Genomic DNA, 21,758 nt, shown 5'->3' with positions numbered 1-21,758 from the left:
AAAAGGCACACAGATGAACTAGTGTCTCTCTTACTACTGACCAGGGCTGGGTGGTGTTGGTCCTTGTTGATGATAAACCTCAAAATTTCTGAGGGGTTTTCTTTGCAAAGAAAATCACAAGTTGTGCGTGGTTCCACCTAGGTCAACTTCTTTCTGGCCAAGCGCTGTTGACAGCTGCTCCGCTCCACCACAGCACAGACTCCAGCCACAGGAAGGTACAGGAAAGCCACCAACAGAGACCACACGGACAGGGAACTCACAACTTTCACATTTTACCTTTGCTCCTAAAGCAAATCCCTTCTGAAAAAGTAAGTTAATCTTCGCTGTCACATCTGTAAAATGGCGTTAAAAGTGATCATCTTCACAGGGAAAGTTGTGATGAAGCTTACTGGCAAATGTAGGTCCCAAAACCCATTGGTTTCCTTAAGAACAGACTCAGAACCATAGTAATTCTCAAACTCGGGCACCATCTTACAGATATTACTTAAGCAGCAGTACAAGGGGCAGGAGTTCCCTCACGTCTCCCATCCCGCTTCCCAGCCTTTTGCTTCCTCCCCAGTGCCGCAGTGCACCACCCAGCTGTGCTGTGAGCCAGATCGGGGAACTGATCTAGCTTCAGAACAAAGAGCCACCCCTTTCACACACACCCCGCCCGCCTTTTAAAGCCAGTTTAATTCCCTGATCTGGCTGCCAGTCCCACAAACAGCTGCACCTTTATAACTCCTTACATCAGCACTGCTGCTTAACTCCCCACATGGTGTTATCTATAAAGTGCTGGCTTTGTGTTTTTGTTGGTTTTTTTTTAAAGAAATATCATTATGTATGACCTGCTGCCTTTGAGAAACTGGAGGAGGCTAATGGCAGGAAGGGTGGGTATCCCTCTCTCTCTGGAAGGAAAGCGAGAAGGAAATGCTCAGCAGTTATCAGGTCTTTGAATCGTTCTTCAAGTGAGTCTTGAAGGGACGAGCACCTGGAACACAAACACAAACCCCTCACTCACCAACTACAGAGTGCACTTGAGTTGAACAGCTGTTTGCCTTTCTGTGCTACAATATCCTAGAAGCCGTTAGGTATCTCAGGTATGTTCAGAGAAGAAAGGAGAAGAAAGAAGAAAAACAAAAAAGGCGCCTACAGACTTTTCATGACATAAAAAAAATAAAGCCTGCCTAATATTTCATTCAAGTAATCCTAACGAGCAAGAAATTATTCCCACATGCAAAGCCAACAGGAGCTGAAATCTATCACCTCTTATGAATCAAAAGCTTATTACTGTTTATTGGCATGCTGTATGTGCACTTTGGAGGGTCTCATTAATTCTTCATAATAATCTGTTTTCAATTAAATGGCTGTGACGGGAGGTGAATGCAAGTTCTGCATCGCACTTTTTGTGGCAAACCGTCCCAATACAAACTTCCTGATACAGCAGATGTGACTGCCCGTCTTCTGGCAGTGATGCGTGCCAAACAGCTGTTTGCTCATGAGAACCAGGAGAGCTCAGCTTTGCTTAGAGATGTTTGGTGTGAATTTATACTGCTAAATACCTTACATTTCTTTGTCGCACTGGGACTAGTTTCTGTCACATGCAAGAGCGTGACACACCAGGAGAGAGAACGCCCGAATCTTTTCTTCCCCCTCACTTCTGCATTCCCTTCCTCACCTTCCCCCAGAGGAGAGAGCAACTTCTAAGCCAAGGAGCTCAATTTCCACTGGAGAAACGTTAGCAACTTGCAATGAAAACTGAAAAGACATAACTACTTGTGGACTTTTTTGGATTAGGAAGACAGAAACCCTGACTTAGTACAAGGAATACGCCTTTATCTGAAAAACAGGCAGGGAGGGAAGAGGCTTTAAACTATCTTTTGGCAACCGCTGGTATTAGGCCCCAGTGTGCCTATCTATGGCTAACGTAGATAGTCGCTGTTGCAGCAATAATTCCAGAGCATAAAGCAGCGTCAGTAATTCTGCTGCCTAGAGGCCAGCAGCAGCAATCAATGGTTTAATTTGCAAATTTTAAAAGGGGAGAAATAACGCCAGCACCTAAAACAGCCTTAGAATTGATCACACAGGGCTCAGTCCTAAGTGAAGGCCCCTTCACCACATGCGTGCTGAGCACTGCCTTCTCCATGGAGTACACATTAACATTAGGAAAGAGGGAGATAAAGATAGATTTTTAAATTAATCTTACTTTGCATTGCAGCACTGTATATGTAAAAAATCCAGTTTATTGTGCATCACTCAGATCTTTGCAGGCAATGTAGGACAAGGCAAATGTACGTAACCCCCTGGCAGGGGATAATCAACCAAGGATCTCCTTCCAAGTTTGCTGAGCAAAGCCTGGCATCCCTTCCACTGGTACCGACAGGTCAGTGCTCTTGCTCACATTCTCCCACTTTGGTAACAACTGGAGAAATGGGCCTGGTTAGACCTTTCCTGCAGATTTCCCTGCCTGACTGACATGCCTAATCCTGTGGTTGACAGGACAGCTCTTCATCCCATCCTCTCTTTTGATTCTGGCTCCTCACCTCTGGCTTTGGAGTTTCCTGACGCTGAACGTGGCTCTTGATTCCTTGTTTCGGTTTGCCCAGACGCTTTCAGTAAGTGCCTTGATTGTTACAGTGATCAACTGAACAGGGAATTAAGCCAATAATGGTCAGTGCAGAGTACAGAAGATAACTGAGAAAGATGAGGGAGACCAGTATTGCGACCACTAGCAGAAAGGAAAGAAGAGATTAACGTAACACTCACCATGAGCAATAAAGGACAAGAAACGCCTTCTTGCCAGCACGAAGAGATGATCTGGACAAACAGTAGGAAATGGGTCACTGCAGCTGTGTCTGGTTTGGTCTGGAGGCTGTGAGAGTGAAGGAAGTCAAGAGGAGAAAATTGCAGCAATCAAAACAGAAGACAGTTAGGGCCCATATGGGCGTACTTCGGTGTCATGAACGGAGTGAGAAATGCAGATTTTACAGGTGTTGTGTTGCATCACAGGAAGAATTATGGGATTATCAAGGGGAAAGGGGGAACATAATGAGAATTTGGGGGAATGTCATTAACCACACATGCTTTCTGTTAAGTTCTGCTGAAAACTTTACCTCTTCTTCCCCTGAATGACTTTGTGCTTATCTTAGAGAAGCAGGGAAAAAAAAAAGATCAAGTAGACAGGATATGACTGAAAGTTAAAGAAAACAAGAACGAATGAGAAACAGACGCCTTAGAACTTTCTCGATCAGTGTACATCTACTGCGTTTGCTGATTGCTCTGAGTAGATGATTCCCATGTTATTTAGGATAGGGCTTAATCCCAGATTACCTATAAGTTTTCCTCTCCCAACGCCCATCTCCATTTCTTTGCCCACCCAGCACTTCGGTCCCTCCTGCCCACCATGATTTCCGAGATAATAATTCCCGAACTTCTCAGGTAGGTCCCTCAGAACCCCCCTATCCCCCCCAAATGTCTTTTCCAGCTCCTCCTCACCATCTTCTTCATAAATGCGTCCTACACAGGCTTCACATTCAGGAGCCTCGTGTCTCTTTTCCTTGTACGTTTTTAGGAAACCTGACTTCTGATACAGTTAACCTATTTCTCAGCTGTGTCTTTGGATTGCATCTGTGATGTGTCAGCACTGCTAGAGGCACTTTAGCAAAGTCCAAAAGGAAGAGATAAATTGCGCTGGAGACAGGGGAGAACTATCTGCACCACATGTAATACACGTTAATATGTATTATGTATGGCTATGTTATATATATTATGCACAGCTAACATTTTCCACTTCCCTCTCTTTAATATTGAAAATGTCTCTAACACAGTTCTGCTCTAGTCTCCTTACCTCCCTTACATTTGATAGCATACAGAATAAGCAACAGTCAGCCTTTTTTCCCCTGGCTGGGGATGCAGCAGTCAGTGCGATACCTGGTATGTCTGTGATGTTTAACTGCCCTGCCTTCACGCTCTTTGCTAACCCTCCCCAGCTGCAACCAAGCCAGTGGGGGAGGGAAACCCTCACAGTCAAATCCAGAAAGCACTTAGTGAAAACAAATAAGGTTGCTAAGGAACCATAAACTCAAACCCACAAAATCCAGGAAATGGAAAGGAGTTCATATGCTCTTTTCAAACACACACCACTCAGTCCCCTCAGCGCTCCGTCTGTCACATTATACTACCACAGAGCTAAGGCTGTGACTGTACGTGCCCAGGACTGATTCCCCAAAATGTGGGAATCCCAAGAACCTAGCACATTGTGCCACTCAACAATATCTACCTCTCTTCTTCCCTAATCACACCACACTTAAGAATAGTTTATAGTGCAGGGAGAATATAAATTCTGTGTATATCATTAGTCATCTGTGACAGTAGCCTAGGTGACAGTAGCAATGAAGGTGCCAGCAGCACAGCTGGGCAACATCAGCATACAAACCGAGGGTCCACAGAAGGCACAAATCGTACCCTCCCTGACGTTACCATCCTGCCAGCTAGACTAAAGACAGCATGGGCTTGACTGCTGATTTGCAACTCCGTTTTACCACGCAGGTACAGCCTCCGGAGCCACGCTGTGCCCACAGGGATTTTCTTGAAACCAAATCTATTACTGTGCTCAACCCATAAATAAAGCTATCTCCAGTGCGTTGGGAGGTAAGAAGATGACAGCCAAAGGAAAGGGGTGAACATGCCAGTTATACCTTGCCTGTGCCACACAGACCCTGGGGCCACGTTTACGTGTCTTCAGAGCCTGGTGAACTCTGGAAGCAAGGGGCAATTGAGGCAAGGCAAGCCCCTTTCATCAGCTGTCCTTTGAGCACCGCATGTGCTGTTCCCCATGCACACAGCTACGTTGCAGCACCTGACAAATTTCCTCACACTTTAAAACACTGTGAGAAATAAGAACATGCCACTAGAAAGGTTATATTTAGCCCTCCTATCTCCATTCACCTTGAGTTAAATCAGATACTCAAAATGTAGCAATTGCCTACCATGCAGAGGTGCAGTTGTACATGCCGTACATCTGAAATGACAATAGCCACCAGTCTTGGCTTAATCAATGCTTCACAGCAAGGTTGAAACTCCTCTGAAAGAAATAGGGTGAACTCAGTTGCTAATTTGGCTTCATCCTATCTTGTCATACAGAGATCAGAGTGGTTCGTTTCTGCCATGAGAACAAAACAAGACAGCATTTCCACTTCCCACTCAGAGTTTGCACCAAAATGGCACCACTGAGTAGTACAAGGTGTTTATTAGAAATTGAACAAGTTTTAGTACTTGCTAACAACACAACTTTAAAATGATCAATATGAAAAAGCATAGCCCATATATCCTTACACTATATCCAGGTGAATGTACGTCCTTGCCTCGCATATCCAATGCATTTTGTCCACCATGTGGCTGTATTTCACAAGTACAAACAGTAAGAATAAAAGGGTATTTGCACAAACAGCCACAGCTGTGGAACATCAGGCACTTCAGGTTCCACTTCAAGTCAGCAGAGACAAAAGACCCTGCAAAGGGTGAATAAATGCACTGGGGTTCTCCCCGTTGACCAATTTCCTGTGCCCGAGGATTTTTGCATCTCTCAGAAGCTGCGCTAACCGCAGGGGCTAAAGACCGAGTCGTCAGCAGGTGTAGTAGCCCTCACCTCTCCGAGCCGCGGCTTCATATGAAGAGCAAACCCAGCAGCAGCATTAGACAAAACCAATGCCAGGATGCAACAGCTTATCTCTGAGGACTACTATCAAATAACTGTCTCACTTTTAGCATTAAGATGTAACAGGATGTTAGAGGGTCTACATTACTTCTACGAAATTCAGTTTTTAAACACCACATTAACCACCAAAATTAGCTTCCAAATTAGGAAAATATGACTTCTAGTCGTTTACAACTATAAGTTTGACTGCAAGTTCGCAAAAGACAGCATGCCCATTAGTACAATTCTTCTACAGCTATTACCAAACACGGCTTTCAGTCAAAAGCGTAGTGATTTATATTTCAGAAAGGTATGGTGGGAAACACAAAGTTGAAGTAGCTTATGGAATTATCAGTTTCTCAAACACACGGTTATAGATCGGAGAAAAGGATTTAGAGAGCCATGCAATTTATTTTGTGTAATGATAAAAAAAAAAAATCAGGTAATACATTGAAGATAAATATGTTTGTGCCCTCAAAAAGATCCCAAACTTAAAGCCCTTTCTTTTCCACACTACACGTTTCATCAAACCAGCACAGCAAGAACATCATGTGTGGCATTTGCACAGCCGCAGTTACGGCTCAGCTCTCACATAAGGAGAGCAAAGCTGCCCAACTGCTTCCAATTCAGGATGCAGAAGACAAGTACAAATAACAAACCGCCTGTTTCTAACGTGACACTTCAGCTGATTACACTGAGAAAACTAACAAGAAAAGATAAAAACCTAACTAGGATGAGCAAGCTTGCTGTGTTGATAAAGCCTGTACACTTTTATCATAATTATGCTCAAGGGCAGAGTAATAGCTTCCAAACAGACAAGCAGAAGAAAAAAAGCAGGGTTTTTCAGTATGTTCCAAAACATAGACCACACCAGAGTCCCACTAAGGTCTTAAACGCTCATCCCCTTTACCCAAGCCTTTAATTGAGTCTTCACTAACTCACGAGCACAAACTTAGGAGGAAAGCAGGGTAAGAAGAAAAGACTTGTACCTTTCAAAGTTGCTTCACATACTTTGATTCTGGGCACAAATCAAGCAGCAATGATTGAAATTCAAACTGTAAAGGTTTCATTTATGCCTAAAGCAAACATCAGGCACTTTGCTGCCATGGTGATGAACACAGTAAAAACACCTCACACTTGCAGAATCAGGAGCGATTAAAGTAGGACTTGGTGCAATAGTTAAAAGCAGTCTGGCATCAGACACATGTTGTGAGTTCACACTTTAGAAAATGGTTTATAGTTTATTGAGTTGTGCAAAACCTGAAATACATAAACAATAAACGAACAGAGAAGTTGTGCTGCGTATGTTATGCATATACGCTACTCTGGTCCGGCACAGAATTTAAGATGAGTTGACTGATCAAGGGTTCCCAACATAATAGCCATAAAACTGTTCGGGAAATGAGTCACCTGCTTGACTAGCATATGTTTGCTAACACCAAGATAATAAATACTCAGCTTCGGAAAACTAAGCAAGTTTTATCACATTTTGTATTTTAAATACCCAAGTTCCATGTTAAAGCTCAATACCCCCATGTTCCCTTTAAAATGACAAATCATTAAAAAGATTTTTTTTATAAAACTAAAGCTAACAGCAGCTGAATCTTTTATGTCTGACACATTTATATTACAATATACATACTAAATTTGAAGGTACAAAGAGTTTTCAAAGCTGTTCCAGACTATCAAGCTGATTTTGACTTTTTGGGACTAACCCCACCATCTTCAGCTGACTTCTCTGCTGGCCTCTTTTTTAACCCTTTCATTTTTCGTGTCTGCAGTTTACCAAGATCTTGCTTCTGCATGTGGATTCGACCATAAGTTGTACCGAACACATCATGGGAGATATTCTTTTTCTTCTTAGGCTGTAAGGGAAGATGATGATTAGTATTTCTGAGTAGAGAGTGCCAGGAGCTCCAGTGAGAAGCCAGATATCTGGCCTTACCATCACCATGTTCACCAGTAATTAAACTACCAAATCAAGTGCCTAAAAGCAAGGCCGCATACATTGTTTGGAGCTTAGCGATTAAGATTTGTTCTGCTCTTATGTGCTACCAGAGGAGAGTTTGTATGCCAGCTGATCGCCACAAAAGTGCTATGGCCCCAGAAATATCAGTTGGCCTATATAAAAGTAAGCTTTGGTCGATTATACAATAATTAATACTTCAGCTTCTGCTCTTCTTCACATATAGATCTGGAAGTAATATACTTTCCAAGGTACGTACCTTCAGGGCTTTTGGTTGTTTTAAAGACAGCTTATAAAGGTCGTCCGAAGCTAAATGTGTCCTCCTCATAACCAGATCTAATGAAGGTCCCATCTCTTCCAGTTCAATTCTTGGTATTTTACAGCCAGATTTCTTCAGAAGCACCCTAGAAGGGAAAAACAAGTAAAATCAACATTTTCCTCTGTGATAAAGATTTATCCGTCCTCCTAAAGGGCAGGTTCAATCCTGTAGTTCAAAAGACTATTAAAAACAATTGCTACTGCTAACTCTATTATTGAGAAAGACGCCTGGCAATAACACTTCGCAATATATTAAATCTGTTCCATCACAATTTGAACACACCCAAAATATAACCTGGCTAAGGTAACTTTCTGTTTTTACTTTTTAAAATTAGACTAGTATTATCAGTATTACTGTTAAAACTCAGTCCCAGTACCCCGAAAGCCATATCACTCCTCAAATTCAAAATAGTGCCCTGGGTATTAATAGACATGAAAAATATTTACTATCGTTTGCGGCAAAATAATCTGAGCACTAACCAAGAAAGTTTTGCGTTTGTTTGTTTTGAAGAATGAGACTGATAAAAGTGATTTTGTTATAAGAGAAATCAAAAGCACGTGGAACGCAAGCTATGAATGCTCACAGCCTGCTAAGGCAAGGCCATGAACTGTGAGGGTGAACACCAATGCAGCAGGAAAGATTGTCTTGTCCTGCCTGTTCCTGTTTTCCCTTGTGTATGACTGGCTGCAGCCTACCACCTGTCGTTCTCTGACAGACACCTAAGTGAGGAGAGTCCTAGAAATCAGCCTGAGAACGGACTAAATCTCTGAAGTCCAAGACTGCACTTTGAATTCACCGAGTTAACTCACACCACCTTACTAATCCAACCATACGAAAGAGCAATCCTCCTAGCTAGAAGGGGGAGCTCAACAAGGAAGGAAGCAGCACGTTTAGGGCTTAAGCGTTTTCCTTCTGCCGTACAAGTTACTCTGTGTTATGCAGGAACACCTCTACGCATTACATGTTTTAAATGCGGCAAACTATTGCTCAAGCCGGTTCAATTACACAACTACGGGCTAAATTTGGGGAAAAGTTGACAAGTGTACCAAAAAGCAAACAAATAGGTAAAACACATACTCACTTATAGCTTCGCATGTAAATTTTCCCATCTACAGCTGTGAAATGCAAAACATACTCTAAACCAGCCAGACGAATACTGGGCACACTAGGACCTCTGAAGAAATCTGAAAGAATATTTGAAAAGAATAAATGCCAGGTTTCTTGGCTGAAAACCAAACCAACAGATGACTATGTGTCATGGTTTAACCCCAGTCAGCAACCAAGTACCACAGCTCGCTCACCCTCTCCCCCCCCAGTGGCATGGGGGAGAGAATCGGAAGGGCAAAAGTAAGAAAACTCATGGGTTGAGATAAGAACAGTTTAATAATTGAAATCATAATAATAATAACGATGATGATAAAAAGGAAAACAACAAAAGAGAGAGAGGAACAAAACCCAGCAAAAACAAGCGATGCAACCGCTCACTATGTGCCAACTGACACCCAGTCAGTCCCAAAGCAGCGATTGCCGCCCCCCACCCAACTCCCCCCAGTTTATGTACTGAGCATGACGTCACATGGTATGGAATGTCCCTTTGGCCAGTTTGGGTCAGCTGTCCTGGCTGTGCCCCCCCCCCAGCTTCTTGTGCACCGCCTCGCTGGCAGAGCATGGGAAGCTGAAAAGTCCTCGACTTAGTATAAACACTGCTTAGCAACAACTAAAACATCAGTGCGTTATCAACGTTATTCTCTTGCTAAATCCAAAACACAGCACTGCACCAGCTACTAGGAGGAAAATTAACTCTACCCAGCCGAAACAAGGACAGTATAACAAATCCGTTTATTTCATAAGGGACCCGCATCACATCACTGATGTGAACTCCTTGCCTATATAGATATTTTTACTGCATCTAACGAAGCAAGGCTATACATGGGATGGAGCTAGACGAGCCGAATCCGTATGTTTAGTGGGAATCTCACACAATAGCCACTACTTAAAACTGCAGCCCTGCCAAAACATGGGAGAGAAACTTAACATTACAGGTGTTAGCTCCCGCACTGGTGAAACCAAACGTGTAGAAATCCTGACAGGAACACAGTGACTTCCCAGAGATACTTGGGTAGCAATGCACACGCTACCTAAAAATAAGTGCATGGAGAAGAGCAAATATACTTTCAGAGCAGTAACTTAGTTTTATTAAGCTAATTGGGATAATTGCATTGTCTATTCTTCTTAATATTCAGCTTTAAAGTCAGAAAAATGAAATGTATCTTATTTTGTGTTTAGGCCAGTTCATGCTCGGCTAAACATCGATGAATACAGAGAAGCCATTAGTTCAGGTATCTGTTTGAAGACATCATTCAACAAACTGATACTTAAGATTCTTCATCAGAGCCAGATTTGGATGAGTAGAAAGAAGGATCAAAACCAGTACAAAACAGATCAAAATTGTATCTTGTCTACTCTTACCAACATTTTCTCTCACTGACTTAGGGAAAAAGTTTAGATACATCGTTTCTTTCATACCTCCCCCGCAACAAAGTACTTCTGTCCTTTAGGTAAAGCGGTATTCGTCATTACAATTAATGTTTTCTCTATTTAATAAGCAAAACAACTATAAAAATAAGACACTTAAAATACTTGCTTAGTTTGCAAAGAGAACACTAAAATACAGGTTAAATACAAAATGAGCTGTCTCTAGTGAGGTTCTTATATCAGGCTATAAAAAAAACCCCTGTACAATCAGAGAGCTTGCAATAAGCACAGCAATCTGTCCAACATATGCAGAGGGTGGAGAAAGAATGTGACCTTGACTGAGGGAACAAGGTGTGCTAATAAATATGACAGGGCAATGCTGAAACATAGGAGAACTGCTAACAGATGCAAAACACATCAGTCTTTTCCGTTTTCTGTCCCATTTTCAGATCCCTTGAGTAGTTGTCTTTTCCTCCACTACCTTTTTCAAGAGTATCAGCACTGGAGTGACATCCAAAACAAAGTCTTGCTGGCAGATACCAGCTGGAGTCTAGCCAGGAAGTTTCCTTGGTCAATTAAACACTCTCTCTCCTCCTCTTGTGGGTTGAGCTTGCAGTTAGAGGAAAAGTTGCAAATTAAATATTTTGTTCGCTTCGGGCATATATTTTCCCTTTGACTAGTTCTCTGCGGGTACACAAGCTTACATTTACAGTGGTTTTATTGGCAACATCCATCTCCCTTTCGTATTTTCCTGTGGCATCATACATCTTTTTACCCACAGGATGATCTCTTCCAACAAATGCAGGTGGCCAGGAATTTCTGTTTCCTGGCAATGCTAAACAACTGCAGAAACCTTACACTTCAGTACACCCAGAGAGCTGAAGGTTTTTTAATGTACTCTTAATTTACAACTCCTGCTTTGGTTGGACTAGAGACTTGCTTTCTCCTTTCTTTCCATTTGTCGTTCTTTCTCCCCCTTGTCCTCAACGTGTTTCCAGAACTTCTAATTTACTTTGTCCTGCAGAGAGCTTCACAGGACCTTTCAATTTCCAGATTAAATTCCTAAATTATTTTGGAGCACAAGTCTATACACTTCTTTTTGTATCAATGCCTATTCAAAAGCTGGTAACACTGTAACCTATGTAGCTACGGTTAGCATTAGCAGAGTTCAAACTCTATCCCAGGCATTTCCCAGCCATCCCCTTTCCTGGCCAGAAGGAAACCACAACTCTTTTGAGACACTCAAAAAAGTCTGTGTGAGGAAGGCTGTATGAAGAACAAGCTGATGGTCAATCTAAAATTGTAGAGGTCTCCTGAAAACCAACATTTGAGAAAGTGTATAAGCAGGTCACGTAGTGCCTAGCCATTTTCAAGATGAAACGGGTGTGCAATAACAGAACTAGCAAGCAGGCAGTGTTGTAAAAGAGGAAACATTTTATAAATACAAGCATAAAAAGTTATCAGAATTTCATGAACTGCATTCCAAGGACTTACATTGTAAATTAATTCCTACACTACCACATCAGTAGGCAATGAAAACCAAAAGAGAAAATGGGATGTCTTTGTCTTCCAGGTCTCTAAAGAAAAACGCAGCTGCCATTTATTTCTCCTAAATAACTTCTTCCACTTCACAATCTAAGCGGACTATAGGGTTTGGTTACCATGAAGACAACAATTCACCCTTGCCTTTAATTTTAGCAAGAAACTGCTGTAAGATGATATTCCAAACATGCATAAACCCTTTTGATACCACAAAAGCCAATGAAAGCTTGGTTGTTCACCAGCATCACATTGCTTTGGTTGCTTTGGCAGCAAGAAGCTGTTAGCTATCTAATATTCCCTCTGGGATCCCAAGAATACTGCTGTAGTAACAAAATATTTGCTGTTGGGATGTCTTTGTCTTCCAGGTCTCTAAAGAAAAACGCAGCTGCCATTTATTTCTCCTAAATAACTTCTTCCACTTCACAATCTAAGCGGACTATAGGGTTTGGTTACCATGAAGACAACAATTCACCCTTGCCTTTAATTTTAGCAAGAAACTGCTGTAAGATGATATTCCAAACATGCATAAACCCTTTTGATACCACAAAAGCCAATGAAAGCTTGGTTGTTCACCAGCATCACATTGCTTTGGCAGCAAGAAGCTGTTAGCTATCTAATATTCCCTCTGGGATCCCAAGAATACTGCTGTAGTAACAAAATATTTGCTGTTGTTATAAAGACATTTCTCTATCTTTCTTAGCAACAGAGTGGCAGCTTAAAAGCACTATCTTTTGCAGGAACAGAAAGAATCAGTTCTTCCCTACCAGTTAAGGGCAGTTTTGAAGCAGGTCAAATTATTACCCAAACGATTTGAATTGGTTAGTGATACCTTCAAGCCTTTGCAATCCTTAACCTTTTCCTTTGTCTACTGTTTTGCATCTAGGTGTTTCATAGAAGTCAGCAGAACATTAAGACCTGGAGTACATTCAAGGTACTGGGTGAAAGATTGGGTGTCCATTTGAGTACATTTGACTGCAGAGTCATTAAAGGCAAATAAACAGGAGAGGAGAAAGGACAGACGAACACCAAAAGAAATAGGACAGGAAAGACTAGTTAGTTATTTGGCAACTATCTAACGGTGCATGTCTTCCATTTAAGCTATCAAGCTATTTGATCATGGGGTGCATGAGCACACCTGGATGCCAATCACCAACATTGTGCAGATGCCTGAACAAGATACACTTCAGAAAATAATGCACCTGCTTCCTGCAGTGTAAATATTCATTTAGAGCGACACAAACATGCGGTATTAAAACTCACTTATCTTCGTATTCAATATTCACCCACCTTTAAAGGTTTATAAGCACAGTTACTAGTCTTTCATCTATCCCCAAGAACCAGTCAGCTGCATTGAGAGGATGCAGATTTTCTCCTCTCCTGCTCCCTTTTCAGTCTCATTCCAGATAAAACATCTTCCTTTCAGGGATTATAATACTAAGGGGAAAAAAATCTCATTTTTAAGGTCTGTTTCTAAAGAACAATCGTGTATCTGTTTGCCTAGAAAAAAGAGCCCAACCAACATTTATTTTATATGAAAGGGAGATCTTGCAAAGCTGTAAGATTATGAATTGGTACAACCCAAGAATGGAACTGAAAGAACAAGACTGTTTTTATTGGGCCACCTTCAGTATTTTACCAGAGCTTAAAAAAAAAAGTAATCTACTTTTAGGAAACCTATTAAAAAGAAAACACACACCGCCCTACTTACTAGATCTAGTTCTAGCAAGCAAGACACATTTTTTAAGTGTCAAGAGATACAGTACCATATGACTTCTACGCCCCAAAAAGCTACCCTAAGAGAAGCATAATCCGTTTTTGTAGTTCCCCAGAAAAAAACCCACAATATGCTTTATCTTCCAGAGCCTCCAACCTTGAGAGAGTAAAAAACCTTATGTCAGTTTGTTTACTAAGCTCCAAGCCTGCCTTGAAGTTATGACACAGCTATTCTCTACAGCTGATTTTTACTGCACGTGTTCTTCCCAAGTACTCTAATCAATGGCACTTTTGTTAGAATTGGTCAACATTCCAACAGAAAATGCTTTCATTATAAAAACACAAGCTCAATTATACTGATCTGACTTTTTTGTAAGCAAAAATATCCCACTTTCTGAACTTAATCCACTGATTTCAAATTAGATGCTTCAAAAATATTATTTGGTTAGAAAAGTGACGATCCAGTACAATTACAAGGTAAAGACTTTTTGAAAAATGCCAGAATTTTCCCACAATCAAAGTAATGAATTTTAGTGAACACCAAGTTTCAACTTCAGAGTCTGAGAGGCTACTCTTCCCCCCCCCCCAAAAGTCATGATGATTAGTTAACTTTAATTTCATGTGACATGAAACTTACAAGTGCCTGTTCCTGTTTTCTTTCTGTGCTGAGCATAAGCAAACGTTTATTGACAAACCAACATTTCCCAACAGATCATATTACTGCAGATTTATGCACTCCTACTGCTCAAATAATCAAAATACTGACCAATAAGAAGGCTCTTCAGTCTTCTGTATTCTTCATTTACATCAAACATGTCACCAGCAAATATCAGCATAGGTTTTGTTCCTTCAGGACATTTACTGTTCTGCGGAATAAGAATTTTAAAACAGAATAAAAATTCAGGCCGTGTCAGGAAACATATTATTGCCTTAATAGGTGGTTAGCCATTCAACATCGAATGAAAAATTGTTGTGACCTGCAATCAATATGGACAGAATAGACACATTTTTTTTCATTGAACACCACTGTATGCGTATGGAAGGACTTTGTTTTTAAAAGGGTGAATTGTATTAGTCTTTGTGGTGGATTAAAAAAAGAGAGATTCTTTACTATAAAATGTATAAGATAACACCTTTCGGTGAAAACGAGTGAATTTGACTGCAACTACTAATAAAAAAATTAAAATTAGAGGCAGACAAGTCTATTGTACTTCTGACACTGGAGAATACATGAAAAAGGCTAAAAGAATAGTTTAGTCAATCACCGAATTAAAATTCTGGCCAACAAATACATTTACTTAACTACAGCTTCCCTGCTATAAACAGTGTGATGAAGATACACACTACAATCTGACTTCAAGGGGAAGATTCACCTTTATAAACCGTAACTTCTTCACTATCCCTCTAGACTGTCCTGCCAATTTATACACTGTGATGAGAATAAGGACCATAAAAATCCCTTATTTTCGCAGTGTATTAACTGCTTGATACAAAAGTACACACATATGAAATATGTTTTAGTGTTGCCAAAATGAGCCTAACACAGGTGAATATTCTCTCGGTTTAAATAATCAAGATGTTAGCTGCCCGTCTGAATTAAGTATGGTTCCCTGAAAACTGGCATTTACGTGCTACTGAAAGCTAAAGAAAGTTTCAGAATCATCTCAGTCAGCAGAGTGACCCCTTTTAGCTATAATTTGAGAAGAGGGATTTCAGTTTTCAAAGCCTACACCAGTTTATATAGGAACCTACCATGAGCAGAACCTGACTAAGGAATTTTGTAAATGTAACTAATTAAAAAGGAAAACATTAGGAATAAACCAAGTCTAAAAAAAGAATTTGCAAAGAAAGTTGCAAGCTTGCTCAAAACAACCAAAATAAAATAAAAAGCAGAGCATAAAAAACCTCAACATTCTGGGGTACACAAATTAGCAATCGTCACATACGGCATGAAATGCTTTTTTGAAAAAATCCTGTCCTTCAGAGCACAGAAAAAGCCAATGCACCAAAAAAATCCACCAGTAGATGTCACTGAAATACCGAATTAGCAATTCCTTACCTTGACATCTTTTAGGGATACAAACTTCTCAATGCCTAGCTCAATCATGTCTAGGACGTGATAGTCAAACATGCGACCTGTGAAAGTAAAAAAAGAAAATCCAGCTATTTAAATATTCATTGAAAACTAGTCCTTTCATCCAAATAAAAACCCAAGTGAGACATATTACCTATTATCAGGTTGTTAGGCCGCTTCTTGTTATGAGAGCCAAACAGAAACAAAGAACAATCTGATTTCTTGGAAAAAAATTCCTACAATTGAGGAAAAGAACAAAACTCATGAGTTCCAGTCTGTAGTGTTTAAAATATTTGGTGAAGGCATACGTCGCAAACACGTGAGTTTAGGAGCTGCTTAATTAGAAGAGCAACTGCACTTAACAGAAGGGTTTTGAGCATGTCCAGGTCCACGTAAGCTAAAAGTGACAGCTGGATTCAAGGTTCAAATAACAATTCGTTTCCTTTTTTTATTTCCCACTGCAGTCTTAAAGATCAAGCCAGGTAATTTTTTCTTGCCATTTTTATCTGTAATGCCCTTTTTCATAATCCCTCATCATTTGTTTTTACATAAGATACCTTCAACCACTTCTCCTTGCCTGAAGAGTAAGTATTTGCAAGTTGGCTGCAGTTGTAATGCCTCATTTTAGTTACCCAGCTAAGCTTCACGCAGCATATTAGCTTTGCCTAACAGCTTCTGAACAATCAGTTAATTCCCTCCACAGCAAGCCTGGGAACACCTGCAAATATCTAATGTTCTCACACTTGGGCACGAGAGTCCTACTACAGAGCAACTTCACGTCAATTTATTATTTAAGAATAAGGTGCTACTTAAAACCAAGCCAGTGGTGACTATCATAGAGAAGATCTTTTCTCCAGGTGGAGTAGATAGAGAACCTATTATGGTGTTATGTCCAGAGCCAACATTAAAGCAATTCTTTCTGAGGACGTCCAACTCCAAAGCCTTTTTATGCACGGCTGCTTCTCAAGACAGCCCCTCTTTCTGTGTATCAACTATAGTTCCTAGATATACACACACGCTATTTACCCAGTACTTCCCAGAAGTACCAGAGTTTCTACACCTACACTTAGCAGTTATGAAGCAGAAAAAGCCACTCATCTCCTCCCACCCCTGCAACAGCAGCAGCTCAGAGAGGACGTCACAGCTCTGCCCTTCTGGGAGCTCAGGAGAGATACCCCCAGGAGCAATCCTAGGCTCGATTAATTGCACGTACAAATCACACAGCTCAGCACTGAGCTCTGCCACCAGGTCCCTGAAAAATACTGACTGTAGACAGATCAAGAACAGAACCATCCCCTTGAAACACTTGCTCATACAGCTCTGTTAATCACTGCGTGTTGATATATGTAAATTGTCAAACAGCTGTATGATATTTTATTAAAAAGATGCAACAAACTCAAATGCCTCAAATGTGGTCTGCATATACTGCGACATCACATACATTGCAAAATTGCCCTTTTAAAAAGATGCCTGTAACCAAGTTAAAAAAAAAAAACCAAAAACCTAACTTGATTTGACTTCCCATATCTTTCTAGGCTCTGATTATTTGTTGACACTGTTCTCAATGACCCAACCCTATTGTTCTGAGGTTACAAGAATTAAAGTTCCCTGAAGGACCCCCTTTTAAAATATCAGAATGATTTTAGCTGCCATGTTTTCCCAGAAATTATCAGAAGTTTAAACCAGTGGTCAGCTAATAATCAGCTAGTTCCTATATGACTGTGAAACCAAGTCATCCAGCTATGGGATTGTAAGAGGTTTAGTTCCAGCAAATAATGTTGCAAATCTTTCCTCACTGCCTACAGTAAGTTTGCCATTCCACCGATGATAGTTTAGGGATGGCTGCATTACTGCGCTTTATGCCAAGAACAGAACAGAAGCACATACTACGACACCTCAGCATCAGATTTAATGCAGATTAAGTAACTTTCTACCTTGGTGTATCTATGCTGCAACCACAATGATTTTTTGTTCCTAACACATTAAAAATGCTTTAACTCCACTGTCCAATACAACTTCAGCAACTCCTCTAGCACTCACTATTGGCTGCCTTCACTTTTTCAAAATGGATCCTTAATGATCATTAAGGATCCTTCGCTATCTCTCCCCTCCTCTCCCTTTTTATTTACAGAGAATTCCTTAGATATGTTTCCCCTTTATTTTCACAATCACCTTCAGACAAGAAAGTGCGTTTGTGCCCGGTGTGTATACATGAATTTTTTTTTTTTCCTTCACACAGATTTACTTAATACAGCACCCCCAACTTCAGTGTGCATTTTCAGTTAGTTATTTCAACAGCTGCCTCACGTGTTGGAAAACTGACCCTTATCTCCCTATGTGAGTCAGCAGTGGCACAGAGCAAACATTACCAAATCATGATCACTGGGAACCAAACAACTTATTTTGGGATAATTAATTTTTGTCTTTATTGTAAAACCACAGCTGTACATCGCTATCTCCTTTCTCTCATTTTGTTGAAGGAAATACATATCTTCCTTTTATGACAGACATATTTCAGCAGTAAAAGTAATGCTTCGACTGAAGGGCAAATGTGTAAGATGTAATCTTAGGATTAGCCCCTCTATTTTTTGCCTTCCTGCTCATAAATAATCTTGACCTTAAAGCACTGAATCAACACCAAATCCAGACAGGGGCATATTACCAAATGTATTTCCAAACACACACTCCCTTCCAAAGTACCCTCCAAGCCTCTGAAGAGCCACTTTTGCAACCTCTTTGCAGGCCAAATACACATATTTAACTGAAATTGTGCATTTTTCTGACAGTTCTTGACTGCATGTTGGAACAGAACTCTCAGCGACCATCTCACACTTGCACAGCTGATGCATGTGTTTGCCTGTGGTACTCTGCTGGGCTTTCTTCCCCTACTCAAACACGAGGAACTCACAGAAAGCTATGACCCCTACATTTAACTATTTTAACCTATGAATTCACCAAATTGAAAACACGTTGGTCATAAGCTATGGCACTTTAGAGGACTGACTTTTAGAAAACCAAAATAAAACACTTTATTCTTCCTTTCATATCAAGCACTGTTATAATAGCGTTACAGACCCCTACATTCGCCTGTCTGTTTACAGAAACATGCATTTAAGGTAAAGACAAAGTCCTCACAACTTAACAGTTGTCTTGCAGCCAGAGGAAAAATATGCCTACCGACGCCATAAATCTAGACATAGGCCTACCTTCAACCTATCCAGACTCCCTGTAAACTTTGTTTCTCATCTAGTTCCTCACAGAGTAATAGCAAATTATCCTCCAACAAAGTTCTTCACGACTTTAAGGCTGTAAAACGTCACAAGAGAAGACATGGTTTACACTTACCAATGATGTTTGATCCTCAAAAGGCCTAGTAATATTTTTCCTGAGAGGAGGAAAAAGAAAGGGGGAAAAAAAAAGATTAAAAAAAGAACAGGCCTAGATAAGCACTTCTAATTAGTTCTCTGATAACACTAAAATTCTGCATTCTACTGGAAACTCCAGCAGTAGAGGTTCGGTTTTAGTTCAAATCAGAAGCCATATTAATACTGCCAGGAGTTCCTTAGTGCCACAGTTGCCATTTTAAGTACTTTCCTCCATGTTTCCTGTCTCCTGGGGCCTGACTTCCAGACTGCCGCCAGTGACACTTCATAAGCCTTCGCTTGTTCATCCAATGTTAAATTCAGCTGTTACAATTAATGCCTCTGCACTACGTCCATACAGATACTGGGTTCCCGTTTTGAGCAAGATGTATCTATCATTATAATCTGTAACTCAAATTTATAAGAATTTGGGTGTAAGAACTCCAGCCTACCCACCGGACACAGGACCTCGCTAGCTGTTTGCACAGATGAGGGTCAGAGAAGCCAACTGTTCAAGTTTGCTGAATCCTGCTCTGTAACACTTGGCACAGAGCTGGGCTCAGCACCAACACTGATCACATGTAGCTTGCTTCCACTCCACTGAAATGTACGATGAGTCTCAGACACCTTCTGCAACCCTTTCCATTGTTCAAGCCCTCATGCCAGCCAGCATCTCTGTTCGTGCTTTGAAATTACCAAATGCTGTCTCATCAGAAGACTCAAAGGCGTCAAAGTGAGACCACTTACTTTTTATACAGTACAGCAAAAGGCTTCTTCACAGCATACTGCAAAAGACACAGTTAAACACGTGTTATCTCTAATACATTCAAGTACGCAACATTGCTTTTTCTAAAACCCTACAACTTACACGATCACGTGAAATAGAGTAATTGTTTGTGCAAGTCAGTCTAGAAAAGAAGTCACTTCAAAAGGCCTGCTCGCAATAATACTCTTCAAGTTAGTAGTACTAATCTTGGTTCCAAATCAATTGCAGAAGGACTTATTTCTAGAAACCAAGAAACAACAAAGTAACTGAGAAACAGCTGAAATCAAAGCCACGTAATGGAATCTCCGCTTCTAGTGGCATGAGGAAAACCAGGGGGTGAACAACCACCTCATTATCATCAGCATAAGATGGTAAGAAAATGACAAAAAGCAGGGAGAGAGAAGAGTGTAGGAACAGCTATAATATTTTCGGGTAAAGAGTTAGGAGACATGATTTTAAGTTTAAGTTTTGGGAGAGGCTGAAAGCTCCATATCAATACACACAAGCAGTTTACAGGATTCTGGGACATGACTTCAGCTGTGTGATCCAGTCCCAATCCTGTACTCTTGTTTTCAAATGGACTTGCAACACTTCACCTTATATACCAGACAACCATGGAAAAAAATAATAGTGAAGAGAATAAGCTCAAAACCTATGGCAAAGAGGAAACAGGAAAAAAATAATCTCTTTCGAGGGGTACGTAATAACACCTTTGGCATACCAGTCAATCTGAAATTTGGGGAACAGAGAGAGTATGAAAATAATCGATCTTGTGGGGGACAATATGCAAACTGTAAGAAAAAGAGAAAGGAAGGTACCCTTGGCGTAGCACAAAAGGTAGTACAATTAAAGGTTGCATACGTCTGTCCAGCAACTTACAATGTCTTTAAGCACTTCAGTCACTGTTAAGTTTGCATTTCCTCCTTTTATGAGCATAGCATTTTTTGTATTTTCTTTAAGTTTGGGTTCTCTCTTCTCAAGAAATCTTTTTGCTCTCTTAGTTTTAGGCTTTCTGTAACAATAAATTGACAGTTAAAAACTTAATATTAGTAACAACACCCGACACCGCAGAAAACAGTAAAAGAAAACAAGAATTGGAACAAGCTGCGTTCAAATAACTTGTTTCAGCGACCCAAACTAATCCCAACCTGCAGAATTACGATCAGTGCTAGAAGCCCGGTCTCAGACGAACGTGGTTGACTGCCACTCCTCTTCCTCTCTGTCCCCCCAAGCTAGCAAAAGTGATTTTACAGTCTTGGGCTTTTCAGTTTCTGCTGATTTACAGCTTAAGCTATATCAGAATTCCCACAGACTACTGACAGGCTGAAAGCTTCCCTCACACCAGCTCCCTCCCCAAGTCAGAGACTCGCATACGGGAAGAAAACGAAGCTCCTCAGAGACCACCGATGGCATCCAAAAGAACAGCTCGGGTACGGCGTATCTGGCGGTACGAACCAGAGAGCAGTACCGTGCGTTATTTAGGTGAAGTACACCTGAAGCCTTAGCAGGGGCACAGAGCTTATATAAATTAATAACTACATGGCTTAAGAACTACCTTTCTCCACTAGATGAACGTAAAGTTTTTAGCATCTTCTCCGAGAAGCGTTATATTTATTTTCTTTTAAAAAACGGACAAAGGAGAACCCACACACAGCTACTTCCAACTACAGACGAAGCTAGCTCTTTCGAGCGTACAGAAATACATACATCCAACACCAGCTGGTCCCCGCGGCTCCTTTAAGTTACCGACTGAGCGAGGGCCACCGATAAAGAGACGGCCGCGCCCGGTTTCCCTCCTTCCCGCTCGTTTTCCGTGGGCCTTTTCCCTCCGCCGGCCATCCCCCCTTGCAACCCTCCCCAGACCGGC

The 21,758-nt window shown here is 40.9% G+C and overlaps 1 protein-coding gene across 1 annotated transcript; it reads right to left on the bottom strand.

The window, feature by feature from the left end:
- Window positions 1-6,183: 6,183 nt before the first annotated feature.
- On the bottom strand, window positions 6,184-21,730 carry RPF2 (ribosome production factor 2 homolog (S. cerevisiae)). The gene is made up of 10 exons (XM_009326434.1): window positions 21,642-21,730; window positions 20,771-20,903; window positions 19,873-19,910; window positions 19,109-19,148; window positions 15,918-15,999; window positions 15,749-15,825; window positions 14,456-14,555; window positions 9,041-9,143; window positions 7,900-8,044; window positions 6,184-7,539 (listed from the first exon to the last, which is right to left on the bottom strand). Exons 1-10 carry the CDS (start codon window positions 21,728-21,730, stop codon window positions 7,360-7,362), a joined length of 987 nt encoding a protein of 328 aa, XP_009324709.1. The 3' UTR covers window positions 6,184-7,359.
- Window positions 21,731-21,758: the final 28 nt, after the last annotated feature.

This window comes from Pygoscelis adeliae, unplaced genomic scaffold (assembly GCF_000699105.1).
Source record: "Pygoscelis adeliae isolate BGI_AS28 unplaced genomic scaffold, ASM69910v1 Scaffold206, whole genome shotgun sequence".
NCBI lineage: Eukaryota > Metazoa > Chordata > Aves > Sphenisciformes > Spheniscidae > Pygoscelis > Pygoscelis adeliae.
Note: the sequence above shows the minus strand (reverse complement) of the source record. Positions and strands in the feature narration are given on the sequence as shown.

Excerpts from the sequence above, each read along its gene's own strand:
- RPF2 (XM_009326434.1), bottom strand. The coding sequence starts at position 21,730 with ATGGCCGGCGGAGGGAAAAGGCCCACGGAAAACGAGCGGGAAGGAGGG. Across the intron at positions 16,000-19,108 it reads TTGAGGATCAAACATCATTG|GAATTTTTTTCCAAGAAATC; the intron begins GTAAGTGTAAAC and ends CCTCAATTGTAG. Across the intron at positions 8,045-9,040 it reads ATTTACATGCGAAGCTATAA|GGTGCTTCTGAAGAAATCTG; the intron begins GTGAGTATGTGT and ends TTTCCCTTCTAG.